Source organism: Vitis vinifera, chromosome 17, assembly GCF_030704535.1.
Source record: "Vitis vinifera cultivar Pinot Noir 40024 chromosome 17, ASM3070453v1".
Classification (NCBI taxonomy): Eukaryota; Viridiplantae; Streptophyta; class Magnoliopsida; order Vitales; family Vitaceae; genus Vitis; species Vitis vinifera.
In genome coordinates, this window is record NC_081821.1 from 9,749,162 (window position 1) to 9,765,270 (window position 16,109).

The 16,109-nt window shown below is 35.0% G+C and overlaps 2 protein-coding genes across 3 annotated transcripts; both read right to left on the reverse strand.

The window, feature by feature from the left end:
- Positions 1-1,455: 1,455 nt before the first annotated feature.
- On the reverse strand, positions 1,456-6,431 carry LOC100260332 (pentatricopeptide repeat-containing protein At4g21300). Of its 2 annotated transcripts, XM_010664881.3 has the most exons (4): positions 6,326-6,431; positions 3,717-6,142; positions 3,240-3,625; positions 1,456-1,822 (listed from the first exon to the last, which is right to left on the reverse strand). In XM_010664881.3, exons 2-3 carry the CDS (start codon positions 5,943-5,945, stop codon positions 3,581-3,583), a joined length of 2,274 nt encoding a protein of 757 aa, XP_010663183.1. In that variant the 5' UTR covers positions 5,946-6,142; positions 6,326-6,431; the 3' UTR covers positions 1,456-1,822; positions 3,240-3,580. The 2 variants fall into 2 exon arrangements, with proteins under 2 accessions (XP_010663183.1, XP_002279639.1); XM_002279603.4 differs by having other exon boundaries at positions 3,240-6,142.
- A 5,003-nt stretch (positions 6,432-11,434) lies between these two features.
- LOC100265549 (dof zinc finger protein DOF5.6) lies at positions 11,435-13,509 on the reverse strand. Its single transcript, XM_002279586.4, has 2 exons — positions 13,159-13,509; positions 11,435-12,658 (listed from the first exon to the last, which is right to left on the reverse strand). The coding sequence occupies exons 1-2, from the start codon at positions 13,207-13,209 to the stop codon at positions 11,783-11,785; spliced, it is 927 nt and encodes a 308-aa protein (XP_002279622.1). The 5' UTR covers positions 13,210-13,509; the 3' UTR covers positions 11,435-11,782.
- Between the last annotated feature and the right edge of the window lie 2,600 nt (positions 13,510-16,109).

The window sequence follows — 16,109 nt, forward strand, 5'->3', positions numbered from 1 at the left end:
CTTCCTGATATTGTATTGCCACCACTTTATGATTTAAGCATCTTCTTTAATTTGTTTGGACTTTTACTTCTTAGTTTTTATTTTTCATTTAATAGGGAAGGAATCAAATTGTGCATGTTTAAGAGAACCTAACTAGATTTTGAATTTAAGCTTTTGTTAAGATGAATTGGATATGGAAAAATTCTAAACAACTATGTTATGTCTGGTTGTAGGAAATTATTAAGAAAAGGAAGAAGAATATTAAAAATAATAATTTTATTATTATAAAAAAATAAAAAATAAATAAATAAATAAGATTTAAAGGTGGTATAGAAGTTAAAAATTGATGATCTAGAAAAAGCTGTAAATGAAGCAAAGACCACCAACAATGAAATGAATTGACAAGAAATTAATTATTGAATAAGAAAGCATTGACAACAACCAGAATTGAACTAAAATGCGCCTGTGCAGTGTCCCAGATATAGGTATGGTCCTAATACTTATCTTCTACTTCAAAATGGATGGCGAGTCGCTTCCTATTAATGTAGCTTGGGTGGGTTTTCAGTATGGTAGACCCTATGCTGGTGGTACATTGTGGTCAGGGGTTGGTTTCATTCAAAGTGTCACCTAAATGTTGATGGGCACATTTTTGTATGAATTGTTGTGGATGTTGGTGCTGGGTTACACCTTATATAGCTACTTCCCACTGCCCATTCTAGGGACATTTCAATATATTATAGACAGTTAGCAGATTATCATTACAAGGAAAGAAGGAATGTAGTAAAGGAGAAAAAATGGAAACAAAGAAGGTGTTGCAGGATGTGTGAATTAGTGGCATGAAAGTATATGGCCAATCAGGCTAGAGCAAGGCCATGAAAGCAGCAACACATTCAACTAAGCACATTAGACATGGAGGGCGTTAAGGGGAGGGAAACACCTATGGGGTTTGTTCAGGTGAACAGCACAAATCAGATACAGAAATCAAAGCAGCAAGCACTGTTACAAAATAAAACCAAGTGGAGGAAAACAAAGAATTGTATGTCTAATCGTAACTAAGTTCTCTGAAAAATTAGGGAATTATAAAAACTCTGGAAAGAGTGACCTGTGTAGAACAGAAAAATTCAGAACACAAGGGAACCATATTCAAGGAGATGATGTAAGCATGATCTCATGAAGAGTCCTTTTGGGATTAACTTCAGTATGGAAAATCTGAGCATCTTAACTCACCATCCACACCAGCCAACATGCAAAGTTCTGTCAAAGAATCACACTGAATTCAGTCCCAATTTAAATCAAATTAAATTATATGGATGATACTTCAATTGAAGCAAGTGTATGGTAAGTTTCAACTTTCAATACCTTATTTTCTTCTGTTAATGAAAGCCTTTGTGATTTTAGGAACATCCTACAGTTGACAGCACAAAATTCACCAAACTCCGCTTAAAAGGACAGGAATAGCGGAAGAATCAGCACATGTAGGGACATTAGGGCAGTAGAATCTCTTGAAGCCATAAGTGTTCAACAAAATCCAATTCAGAACAAAATAAGAAAGCAGCAAAACAAGTGGAATTCATTTATGAACTCACTGCAATCAGTGCAAAGTCAGAGCTTGTGTATAGTATCTTCTCAAACTTGTCCAAGCTGTCATTTAAACACAGCCGTATTGCCCAATTATGCAAGAGCATATGCTTATCAGCTCAGTCAGATGCACATGGACAGCAGGTTGAAATTGTAGCAGCACTTGCATTATGTTCCAATAGTAGCACCAACACCCACTTGGTGTTTTGGCAGCAAAAAGGAGCACATACAGATATTTGCTTGCAAAGCTGAGCTGCCTTGCGGTCTGAGAAAAAGGGCACATCACATCAATTCATTAGTGGGTGCCATACACAAATGAGCAAAGGCTAGATTGCAGAGAGTGGATGAATTGCAACAGGGGGTGGTACATGAACTATATCATGGGTTATGAAAATGTCCTGTGGATTTTTATGTGAGGGAAAAAGCCCATTGCAAAAATATAAATTAGAAGATATGCTATAAGGAGAAATGAGAAGTGAAAAGTGCGAGCTATATATAGCCCACAATTTTTTAAATCTATAGATTGCACAATGAGAATTATAAGAACTGCTCAATGATGAAGGGGTGCACTAAGACACTGCTCAAGCAATACTGGTACACATCCACATCCAATCATAAAAAGATGCTCAAGTTGATTCAATCAAAACAACATGGACTACTTCTTTGACCATGAAACCAGCCCAATAATGTGTTGTATATCAGAGCTACTTACTGTAACTGCTGATTGCAGATTGAACTGCAGCCGGATTCTGGTTGGTATGGAATATCTAATTATAATGAGAGGTGATAATGCTCATTAAGAAGGACCTACAACCAAATTAGGGATTTGATGCTTCCCTCCAGAAGCCATTACATGCCCTCCTAGTGCTACTACATCAGGACAGGCAAGTAAATAAAATTAAATAGAATAGCAAAATATATTCATTAATATTAATAAACACATGGAAAAGAAAATCAAAGACTTTGTGATCATCTTTGAAATTCCTAGCCAAATATCCAGTTTGGTCCTTTATATATGATGAGACAATGCATATATGTGGTCTCATATCTAGATGCTTGATGCAAACGATGAGGGCCATAGCAAAGTTGTGTAATAATCTTTCAACTATTGGGAGAAAATCTCTATTTAAGAGAGCAATAACACACAAGAAACAGAAAATAGATAGAGCACACACAAGATTTATAGTGGTTCACTTTCAATGTGAGAGCTACGTCCACTTTGCCACTGCAAAATTTCCACTATGATCTGAAAGAAACATACAGAGTCACCTCAAGCTTAATACCACTCCTCTATTTTCTCACACACTCACCCTAAAAACGATCACCCTAATAATCCCTTATATAATGAGAAAATTAGGACAAACTAATAAATGTGTGGAATATCTAAAATACCCTTTAAATAAAAATTAGGCTCCACAAAACTTAACATCAACTAGATTGGAATATGAAGAATTAACACTAAAAAGGAAGGATGAGCAAAGAAATCTATACAGATCAGTGTCACTGCTAAAAAACCTAGTATTATAGCTTTGGAAGCATAAGTTGCAAAAAAAAAGGCCATGCTCTTTTCTGTTTCAATAAGAAAAAGATGTAGAATATTTTATGCTAAGGAAAATGTGGAAATGGATTATACCTATTATTCAACTACAAGGAAGTTCCAAAACTGGTGTTGAAAAACTCACCCTAGAAATTGGAGGAACAAGGAAAAGCCAAGCAGTCAGTAACATACGTGAACAGCACTGACATGAGCATCAGGGATACTTTCCAAACTGCCATCCATATTGTTGATTCTCATCACAATTTCCAACCATGCAAACAGTAGTTACCACCCATGCTATTGACTGAGCACCAAGACGTCATTATTATTGAAAATAAAAGTTTGGTTACACTTTTCACCATCACCCAAAAATAGCCCAGTGTCATTGCTTGAAAAGTGACCCTCATCAACAGAATTATTAAGCTCATCAATAACTATATATCTGAGGAATATATCCTGCTCTCTTGATCTCTGTTGTCAAACTTTCTACAGCAGCATAAATCTCATCTGACTGAGAATGTGACCGATCACCTGCAATAAATATGTGAAAATTGTTGTCAACTTCAATCCAACTACATCCTGGCTTCTTTTTAAGTCCCATATCTTTTATTTCTGATCTAACCTTAGAACCTTCCCTTCCCTTCCCAAGATTTTCATATAAATTTGCAAGGAGGACACGATAACCAACACTAGAAGGAACAAGTTTGAATATGTGATTCGCTACAATTTCAGCCAAAATTTCATCACCATGATTTTTGCAAGATCCAAGCAAAGATCCCCATATCCGATCATCTGGTGTACAAGGCATGGCCATTATCAGGTCATATGCTTGGTTTAGATGGCCAGCTCGGCCAAGAAGATCAACCATGCAAGTATACTGTTCAAGTTGAGGTTTGAGATTGAAGTCTTCAACCATGCTTTTAAAATATTTACAGCCCTCATCTACCCTCCCTGCATGGCTGCATGCAGAAAGAATAGCTGTAAATGTCACATGGTCAGGCTTGATGCCTGATGCTACCATTTTATCAAATAAAACAATCATTTCATCCGTGCGGCTATGCATCCCCATCCCCAATATAATTGAATTCCATGAAACATCATTTCTTTCAGGCATTTTCTCAAATGTATACAAAGAACTATTTATGTCCCCACATTTGGCATAGGTAGCTATTAGGGAATTGCTTACAAGAACAGTGCTCCCAAGCCCTTGTCGTATAAGGTAACCATGAACCTCTTTACAAAGGGTCATGACAGACAGGTGAGCACAAACTGAAAGAATGCATGCAATTGTTACAGTATTGGGTCTAATTTCTTCTAATTGCATATCACGGAACGCCTTTAAAGCTTCATCCGCACACTCATCTTGAGCATACCCACTTATAAGAGCATTCCACGAAACCAGATCCTTTTGGGATAATCTAAGAAAAACTTTTTTAGAATACCCCATATCTCTGCACTTTGCATACAGATCAACTAATGCACTGCCAACAAAAACATCAGAAACAAACCCCATTTTTGTTGCCAATCCATGAATTTGCATACCTTCAGGCTTAAGAGTCAAGGAGGAACATGCCCGTAGTACTGCCACAAGTATGCCAGAATCTGCAAGGCCATCTTCCATTTTAAATTCATAGAACAATTCCAATGCCTTGGTTGGACAACCACTCTGAGCACAATTAGAAATGACAGCACTCCACATAATGAGGTTATGATTTTGAGACCTTCTGAATATTTTTAAACCCGTTCCCATATCACCACATTTTAAGTACATGTCCAAAAGGGCTGTTTCAACTCTTATATTATTCTTGAGTCCAAATTTGAAAATCAAGCCATGGATTTGCTTTCCAAATGCTATATCCAGTGACTCAGAGCAGAGAGAAAATAGAGAAACCATTGTTGAATAATCTGGTTTTATTCCCCACACCATCATCTTTATAAACAACAACAGTGCCTGGGAAAAACAACCATTAGAAACATAACCAGAAATCATCACGTTCCATATCACTGCATTCCGTCTCACTGAATCTTTATCAAGAATGCTATTAAAAATGTTTTCTGCATTCTTAATACTTCCACATTTCATGTACATTTCAATCAGTGAACTAACCAAATATTCTTCAACATCCAACCCGCTCTTTACCACAACACCATGAATCTCTCGCCCATGAGTTAACGACTGAAGAGAGGAACACGATAATATAGACGAAACACAGGCTACTCGATTTGGATATATGCCAAATTCCCACACCATCGACCTAAAAAACATCAGTGAACGAGTGTAGTCCATTGATTTCTGAAACCCAGATATCATTGTATTCCATGAAACTAAATCCACCTCAGGCATTTTCTCAAACATTTGAACTGCGTCCTCAACCACCCCACATTTCCAGTACATGGTCAAAAGCGAATTCACAACCGAAACATCGTCTAAAACCCCTAATTTCAACACATGCCCATGAATCTGCCTGCCCTTGTATACATCACAAAGTCCACCAAACGCCTTAATCAAACACGGAAAATACCGAAACTCCTCGACCTTGACACCATCATCAAGCATTTTAAGATAAACCCCAATTGCATCATCAAAGAACCCATCCTCAGTATACTCCCTAATGACGTTATTAGCGAACGAAACGCTGACAAAAGTCTGAATTTTTGTCGAAAGAGGTTTAGAACTCCATTTCTGAATTGGGTTATAATTGAACTTTTGAAACCTCAAGCTGCATGAAACTGGGGATGTTACTATGACAAGGTTGGAGATGTGGTGAGGTGTCTTAGATGGTGTCTGGAGGTTGAATTGGTCGGGATACAGTGGGAGTAAAGGCGAGTTCAGGGGTCTGACAAGTACCATTTTTAGAGTTCACAGTGCGTCCATCGTGTCCTTCTGCCACTCCTATAAAACTGCAAGACTCTGGCAGACGCAGCTACCACTTGGCACTTACTAGTAGTTGTCAGGAGAGAGGGGGAAACGATGGTGGTTCTCTGTGGCACATGATCGAAACAATGGGTAGTGAGACTTCGATCTTACGCCTAGGCCGAATATGTCTCCTGCGATATTAACCTAAAAATTTTAATTTTCTCCTGCGATATTAACCTAAAAATTTTAATTTTAATTGAATTGGAGAGACATACATGATTTATATATATATGTGTGTGTAAAAATCTTAGGATTAGAGGAAGAAAAGCTAAATGCATTAAATATGAAAAAAAAAAATAGTTACATAGTGTTACCTCATGGTGTACTGAACTTGCTACCTCAAATTTACAAACAATAATGAATTCCTTTTAAGAGTGTCCAATTAAGCATGAAGAATATATATAGAAAAGTTAGAAAGACTTAGAAATTGGTGATTCTAAGTCAATATAGTTTTATGCCCTCGAGAGACCTTTAAGGTTGCTTGAGCGCTAGCTTTTATGTGAATTTCTATTTGCAATTTTTTTTCACATCCAATTTCCTTTTTTCCTTCTTATATAATACTCAAGTAAAATTCATTTTTATATTAATTCTATGTCCAATTTTCATACGAGTCCACTTTATTTCTTTTATATCAATATTTCCAATCAACTCACTCATATTTACCCGTGTTAGCATGAGCTAATTTTACAACTATTAGGAGAAATAATCCATAAATTTAGACTTAGGTGGTGTTTGTTTTTTTAGTTTTTTATTGAAAACAATTTATTTTTAAAATTTAGGTTATTTGTTTTTCTACTTTTTCATAATTTATTATAAACTTTTTGCTAAATAGAAAAAGTCAAAATATGTAGTTTTTTCTATATAGAAAAATAACATATTGGTTTTTCTTTATTTTTTAATACTTAATAGAAATAAAATATTACAAAAACAAACAACCTGATATTTAATACTATTAAGCATTAAGGTTCTATTTAGAATTAAGTAAAAAAACAAACACCGCTTTAGGGAGTATGCGATATTAGGTGCAACAAAAAATGCCTAATTTTTTTAAGAAATTACTCTAAAGTGTTCTTAAACATTATACCTTTGAATTTAAATATTCTCAAATCCTTTTTAATTCGCAAAAGAAGTAATCAAAGACATCCAAAAAAGGATTTGATGTATACATCCAAAAAAACATGAAAATGATAATGACAAAATGGTGCATAAAAAGAGATTTATAGTGATGGTGTTGATGGTAGCATTGGATGTAGCAATTGATGTGCCACACACTCGAGTGCTAGGAGTGCTCAATAGGATGTCGAATACAACTTCAAGTGTGTGAACAGTCAAATTGTTGTTTGGATCCACTTTCAAGCGTTTTTCCATATACCAAAGCATTCTAATGCTTCTTTAAACGCCTTAAATATTCTATGTGAAGTATATCTCACAAAAAATTTTCAATAAATCTAAAGAACCTCGTCCAAACAAATTCACAAGCTAGTAGCTTTTTTAATACATTGAAACTCAATACATTATTAAAATCATAAATAAGATGAGTAAACTAAACAAAAACAGATTCAACTCGTAAAAAATCATCCAAAGAATCAAATTAATCACAAATTAGATTCTAAAACTTTTCAATGGCGAATAGGATATAACAAGAATAAAACCATTTAAAGTGACTAATTTTAAGAATGCCAACTTATCATTTAATTTAAGCAATTCCGTTTACAAGCCTAGTTGATTTTATAGATCTTACCTCTTTCTGAATCAATTTATTATTCATTCATTCAATTTGATGATAGTCTTGTTGGATTTTTGTTTAATACAACCAATACATATTGATCTTTTAAAGCACATCATAAAAACTCCCCCTAAAACATTTGCTAGATTTTTCTTGAATTATTTGTAATATTGGAGTCATTTTCCATTAACTACATAAACATGGAAAATTACATTTCATGCATAGGAGCCTTTCCATAAAAGTGTTTTCCCATTTTTGAAAGTGATGGCTTTCACTCTTGGTTTAGGGATATGAAACATAGATTTGACCAAGATAACCTTTTTCACATTGGAAAAATTTTAATTTAGGGACTATATCAAACATGATATTCTAAACTAATTTAAATTTCTCAATAATTCACTTAATATGAAATTTCACACATAAATCAAACTTAAGAAGATTTGTTTTCAACTAAAAGCAATAAAGGATTTTATATACCCATCATATCAAACTCCCTATTTACTTTGTTCTAAGGTTATGAGAAATGATTAAAATGTTCATAGGGATAATAATTAGAAGAAACACATTTTACAAAATTACATAATTGAAAGATTACTCAAAATATTTAGGAAAATAATAATATATCAAATAATTAATAATATTTATCAAACCATAAGTATAGAATAAAATGGAAATAGAATTTTTAGAAATATGAATTCCCTTAGTGAATGATCCCACAACCAAAACCTAAAAACAAATATACTCCCTCTAACCCTATGACCTAGATTCTAACGCACTAACAATAAAGTCCTAAGAATAAAACATGACATGAATTATCCTAAAAACTCTTATTCTCACCATAACATTAGGGATAAAGATAATACACTAAGATGAGACATTAGGTTATGGAACAAAATGTGTGAAGTGAAAGTAAAAGATCTTAAGGATTTCCTATAAATATGGTTTTAAGAGAATTTAGAGGAATGACTTTGAGATGACTAAACTTTTATCCTAAAGTTTGACAAAATCTTCTTTCCTAATTAAGACTTACTTGACCTTAGGAGTTGTTATTATATGACTTTTCCTATTTATAACCTAGAGTAAGACCTCTTACTTTTCTTTATATGCAAAACTTGATTCTAAGGAAGTTAGACTCATTCACTAGCCTATTTACATGAGCTTGGAACTTATGAAGAGTCTACTATAACGCTTACCTTGTTGATGTCCAAGTTTGTTACAATTAGAGCAATGGGGAGCAAAGCTAGTGGAGATGGAGCACTTTCTTAGGATTCAACAAAGACGGTTTTTCTGCTAATAGGAGTCTTACTCTTATTCACATAACCTAGGCCTTGTTTATTTCATCGTTAATTATTTAGTGGACTTTCCCTTGTTAATTATTTCATTTAACATTTCAGTCCTAATGAAAAATATCATTTTTAGAAGCCAAATCTTTTCTCATTTATTCAATTTTAAGAGTGAAGGATTTATTATTTATACTTACATTTTCATGTTCACACTCAAGAAATTTCACTTTGTTAAGTAGATTTTCCTTTTTAGTTTTCAAAGTGGACACTTCAATGAAGATTGATATTTCCATACTTTAGTTTGTCATTCAATTCATTCACTTTTAAGGCATGCTATGTATTTTTATACTTTTAGGATTAATTTGCAGACTTTCTTGAAACATGTCTTTATATGCATCATACAAATTCTCAAATTCACACTTAAAATTATTATCAAACTCAATATCATTAATGTCAAAGTGAGAATCTACAAATGCCACAAAAAGCAAGATAATTGTCATTTTGTTCATATTTGTTGTTTCTAGAGTCTAAAGATTCATCTTCACTTAAATCATAATCACTTCAAGTTGCCTATATTTCTTTTTTAATATTGGACAAGGATAATCAAAACCATATTTCTTAATTTTCACTTATGGAAACATCTAACTTTATTAGTTTTGAATGAACCATTTTTTGTTTCATTTTTTATTATTGTCAACCCTTTTTCCTCTTTGATGATCTATCGTGGTCTTTTAAAACTTTTTTGACAAGAATAAAAGCTCATCATATGTCAAAATTTGATTATTAGATTTTTCAATCATTGATATCATTCTTATATAAGCTTTAAAGGCTGCACTTTGTGGCTTCCAAGAACTAAGAAGAGTTATCATCTCCTAAGTTTCCAATAATCTCAGAAGTTCATAAACTCTTATAGAGTCAATGTCATTGTTTTTCTCTATGACAATTACCTTAGGCCTAGAAAGAGTTGTAAGGATTTTTCTAACTACCTTAAATTGAATAATCTTTTTCTCAAGATTAAAGGTTGAGTTGACCATATCACTCCAATTAGCATAGAACTTGGAAAAATCTCATCTTCTTGCATTTGAATGATTTCAAATAAGCATGTGAATTTTAGATGACTTCACAAAAGAAGTGCCCTCATGTGTAACCAATAGAATGTTTCAAGCTTCTTTTAACACATTTAAAAATACATAATTTATTAACTAATTTTAATTATATTTGATTTTTTTTTAATATTTTCCATCATAAAATAAACATGAGAAAATTATTATCTTTAACATTTTATTTTTTTCTTTTTTCGGTACTCCACGGAACCAAACATGATGTATAGATCAAATTGGCTCCAAAGCTAACCTAATCAGCAGGTTGCTATCCTCTCACGTCACGATAACCCATATCAAAATTTAATCAACAATGCAAATGGAGAAGACTAACCATCATGTTGTAATCAATGTTTTAAAAACCGAACTAGATCGATCAATCCAACCGATCCAACCATTGACTAGTGGTCTTTCTGATCCGATTTCCCCTCTTGAACCATTTTACTCATTGGATCGATCTCGAACCGTCTGAACCAACGGTTGAACCGATGAACCGGGTGAGTGAGACAACTCTTCATAAACCGTTCCCATGCTTTTTGGCAAAATGGGCCGCATTTTCCCACCCGCCCAGCATTAATTTATTCCTTCATTTTGGAAGTTGCGGGCCCAAGCTCAAATAATCAGCCCAAAAATTTTGGCGGGCGAATATTTATCTAGAATAGAGCAATCTCGAGCTTGACTGCAAACTAACAGATAAGAATCTGGTTTAGGAAACGACGTCTTTTGATATTCGAGTCATCGCTTTCGTGCTAAACAAATATTCTGTGCGCAATGTCTCACTCCAATGAGAACACTACCCAAATTTACATATCGTAGTTCAAACCCAGATTTCCATTTGTATATTCTAAAGGGAAACATAATTATAGATTAATAGTTTTCTTCCAAATCACTAGTATCTTGGTGTATTATTTGACTTTATGTTTGGTTCTTTAAAAATATTGAGAAAAAAATGATTTTTTTTTTAAGTATTTTCCTTCATTTTTTTTTCTTCTCTTTCATTTTATATATATATATATATAGACATATGTGTATTTTTTTTTCTCAAGTTTTTCAAGAATCGACATAGCCTAAATGTTTCTAAGCATGCTAATTTGGCAAAAATGCTTAAAGACAAATTACTCTTCAATTTTCCTTGTAACGAATGTAGTTGGGTAGGAAAATGAAAGGCACATGCAATGACACGCTAATCGAGAGAGAATTTTTCTTTCACTCTGCTTTTCTTTCCCTCCCAACCTCACAAGATTCAGCAAACAAAAGCACACACTAGAAAGCATACAGAGAGAGCAGGTAGACTATGTAGTACGAAGACTACTCTTTTATGACGTAAAAAAGAAAGCCCTATAATATCTTCCTCGGTATGGCAACAAAATCTTACAACTTTGAATATCTTTAACAACGACGCCAAATTTAACAACAAAGGAACATAAGGCAGTCATTTGTGGACTATCAAGTTCCTCATTCACACTCCTGCTTGTTAAAGTCAATTAAAATTGATCCAGACCACCTTAACAGAAAGAAACATGATAAAAAAGAGCCTTTCCATCAAAGGCATATATGCTTAGAAGTAGTGGGATAATCCTAGACTAATTGGTTTTATCGCCGATAATTCAGAACAGTTGATTGCAGATCGAGAAGTAGTACTGCTGCTTGAATTAGCTGAGTTTAGACTAGTGGGTTTGTGGTTGATGGCCCGTAACCATTGCTCATCATGCCGTTCCATGAACCAAGGCTGTTGAGATACACAAATGAGTCCTTCCCAGCATCAGAACAACCTTGATCTTGCCAGTCAAGGGACAGGAGCTTGGTATTTGGCTTCACGTCCATTGCATTTTGTTCCACGTTTCCCTCATATGGTAGCATTAACCTCTGGCAAGTGTCCATGAAATTTCCACCGTTTCCATCAAGGGTGACCCCAAAAGGAGAGCAAAGGCCATGAAAATTTGGTGCTAACCCACCATGACTCATATCTCCAAGTCCACCCATACCCAACTCACAATTCCCCATAAAATCATGGTTCCTGGAACTTCCGACTATAGCTTCAAACTTACCTTCCATAAAATCAATTGGTCTAGCATTTTCAAGCATACCATTGTACTTGCTCTCCATGAAACTATGATTTCCAAGGCCCCCATGGCTCCCAAGTAAGTTGGAGAGGTGAGAAAACTGCACCTCAGGAAATGAGAGGTGAAGATCAGTGGGATTATGTGAGGAAGGTCCCGGGTTCTGGTTAATTGAATGATCATTTGATTTCTTGGATGCAACCTTCTTGTTCTTTCGGCACCCACCACCCACAGGGATGTTCCTGAGGGTGCCCCCTTTAGTCCAATACCTTCTACAAGTCTTGCAGAAGTACCTTGGCTGAGAGAGGCTGTAATTGTTGTAATAGCAAAACTTGGTGTGTGTCGAGTCACACCTTGGGCACTTGAGAGCTTGGTCATGCTGTGGCCTCAGCCTCCTCTCTATCAAAGGTCTGGAGCAAGTGAGCATGTCTCCGGAAGGTGAAGAAGAGTCCATTCCATTCTCCTCGTGAGCCGTTCCCTGACATCAAAACGGAGAAGATTAAATTAGGAAAGTGTCTCAGAATTGCCATCACAATACTGCAAACACTGGACATTCCCTGTCCTTTCATGTATCACTCAGAAGGTATGGAAGCCCAAAATGGCAGAAATTGTAGACCTGACACAAAGCCCAAGAAATTCTTTGGAAGTACTTTAGATAACTTCCAAATTTAGTAAAAGCAGCTTTGGCCAATTTGGACCTCTGCATTTCTTCTCTTTCATCAAACTAAGTAGTACCGTTAATTCTACAAGGTTCAAAGCATGTAAGATACTGAAACTACACTCAAATTCAACCGGGTTTTTGTCCATGCTCTTCAAATTAACCAGTTTGGAAATGAAGAACCAGCTCATGAGAAAACTAACAATGAACAACCTTTGGAAATTCCCAGAAATTGAATCATTCCAGTGTCATCAAATGATAATGAAATTAGCTAGAATGAAAAATACGAGGGTAATGGCCTGGAGACCTATCATTCATACCTGTAGCCACTCAGATGAATCCATGCAAACTGGTAGAAAAGTTAGACCCATCAATGAATAAAGAAACCCAAGGATTCAAAGACACTCCATGTCCACTGATCCGCTGCTACCGAGTGTGAATCGTAGAGAAAGAGAAAGAGAGAGAGACTCGGGTGGATGAGGGGGTGATGGATGGGGCAGTGAATTTGAAGGAAGAAAAAGGTGGAAGTATAGCTGTGGCTGCACCCTTCAGCTACGGTCATCACTCGTCGGTGGCTAGCTTTCGTGGACCCCTACACTGTCTCTCAAATGTCTCACCACCTGGGCCCCATTCTCCACGGCCCTGATGTCAACACCGTGGACCATATGTTTGGGGTTAGGAGTGTACCAACCGTTGATTATGGTGGCTTTGTTGTTTATGTCCGGATGCTAGTGGTGTGGTTATGACACGTCAGAAATCACGGCGCTGTCGTCACTGGTAATGTCTGAGGTGACAGCAACGAGAATATTTGGGTCCACGATAAAGATCAAAGGAAAACCGAAAGAGCACTCCACTTGTGGGTCCCACAATCCGGGCCCACTAGCCCTCCTCCTACAAGCAAAGGATCGATTCCCCTTCCACTTCTCACATCACGTGCTTCCTGCTCCAATTTACCTCCGCTGTCACCTGGACAATTAACCTCCCATGAATTTCATGGCCATCATGATCAACTTTGCCATCTAATTCGGTCCTTCCTTATACCACCCGGATTATCCCACACCCATAAATGGCAAAAATGCGTGACAAGACCAAGCACAAATTAGGTTGCTCTTTATTACGTACCAATAGCATTGTTCAATATTTTACTTCGTTCAAATCTTAATAAAAAAAACAAAATATATTATTATAAATAAAAATATATAATATGGTATAAATAATATCATCAGTTATCAAGACTATGTAATTAAGAATACCAATAATATCGTAAATTTGAAATCTCATGATGATACTTCTTCTATGTGGAATTTTCGGCGCAGAATTCACCACCGTGAAATTCCTCTACCAACCCTTTAATTTGAACATGAATTTGGACCATGGTGGGGGATGACGCATATGGGGCCATGGGTACTGCTAGAAGATGAGAAAGGAGGGACGGGTAGTGTGTGGAACACGAGCCGGGGAACAAGAAGCGGAGTAATGTGGGGTGTGGAGGGGTAAGGTGAATAAAGTGTGTGTTCCCACATAGCGGCCGTACGCCTGACAAGGTCCCTCTTGTAAGTCCTTGCCACGATCATCACTTCAATCATAAGGATCTCATCTTCGTTTCCTCAGCTCCTTTTTTTTTTCCCCCCCTCTCCGATTATCATGGTTCATGAGTAGAGCTGATAATTGACTTCAACGTATCGAAACTCTGGCTGCAACCTTTTAAAGCTTTATGGTGTATAATTGGCAACTCATTACCGCTTTGAAGATATGTTAATTTGCACTTCTAAACTTTTTCTTCAAAGGATCACATTCTCAAATTTATTTTTGAAAATAAAAAAGGAGCTTTTATGTATTAAAGTATTAAATATTTTTTTATGTAATTTATCTTCAGGATGATTAGGTGGTCATGGGTTGGACTTGAAAATATATGAGATGTAATTGAAGAAGAAAACGTGACAAAATTAAATTAGTTTTATTTTATTGGATTAATTATTGACTAATTACCATTTCTCTACACTATTAAGCGATTGAAATTTGATATAGAAGTACAATATAAAAATTATTTTTATAGGAAAAAATATTAATCCTATTATCTTTTTTACTATAATTTTTATTATTTTATCAATTAATAAAAGTGATTATTCCTTTTGCACCATTTTATTTTATAATAGATTATTTGAAATATATATTATAACAAATATAAATATCTTAGAAAAAAATTAAAGAATTATTTTCAAGTTATAACTAATATTTTTTATTTAATTTTGTAAATCAATTTAATAACTGAATTTAAATTATTAAGTATATTAAATATATTTAATAAAATAATTTTAAATTAAAAGTTACTTTTTAAACCAATTTTATAATCTAATATGAATAAATGATTTAAGTATAATTTAATTTAAAATTATCTTAAATCATTAAATTTTACTAAACACTTAAAATTTTTAGTGTACTATATCCAAAGAAGAATATTCTTATTCAGATTTGCCATTTTTTACCTTTTAATTGAAATGATAAACATAAAAAATTTAAACTATAACTTTACTTTAAGGAAACTTTAAAAGCGTATTGGATAACAATTTTTAAAAAATAGTTTCTTATAGCATTTATAATGGGTTGTTCTTGTCCTTGGACGATTTCAAAATTTCAAAGAAAAAAAGAAAAAAATATTTTTGGGAAAAAATTGTCCAATAAATTTTATTGATGTGCAGAAGAATCATTGACGAAGTGAAACAACAAGGGAAAAAAATAAATGTGGTGAAGAATTAACAGGTACGTCGCCACTTGCTGTGAGGAAGGACCAGTGCAGAAGGTCCACATTTTGGAGCCAGGGGCGAGTCGGTTTAAATTTCAATTTCTAACGGGGTTTTGGAAATCAGATCGAACGGTGCAAAATAAGAATCCTGACGTGGTCCCACGTCATGATTGGTCAAACAACGCCGCCTCGTTAAACGTGCGGTCAACCTGATTCCCCCTGCGGGTCCACGAATGCATCGATATCTGGTTCACATGTATGGTAATGATGCACTCTCACGCAGCATATTGGGATGGGACCACGGAAAGTTCTGAACCGCGATCTGCTCATCCGACGGATGGTATATCTTGTCAAGAAATCTAGCGGCTGGGAAGATCGAGACTGGTACCATAGTGTGAACTAAACATCATAGAAACCCCCGATATAGATGAGGTTGTTGTGCCGCCACGCAGCTTTCTTACGTGTACAAGTGTGACTATAAGACTGTAATCCAGATATCCGCGACCCAAACACAATTCGTCTTAAATG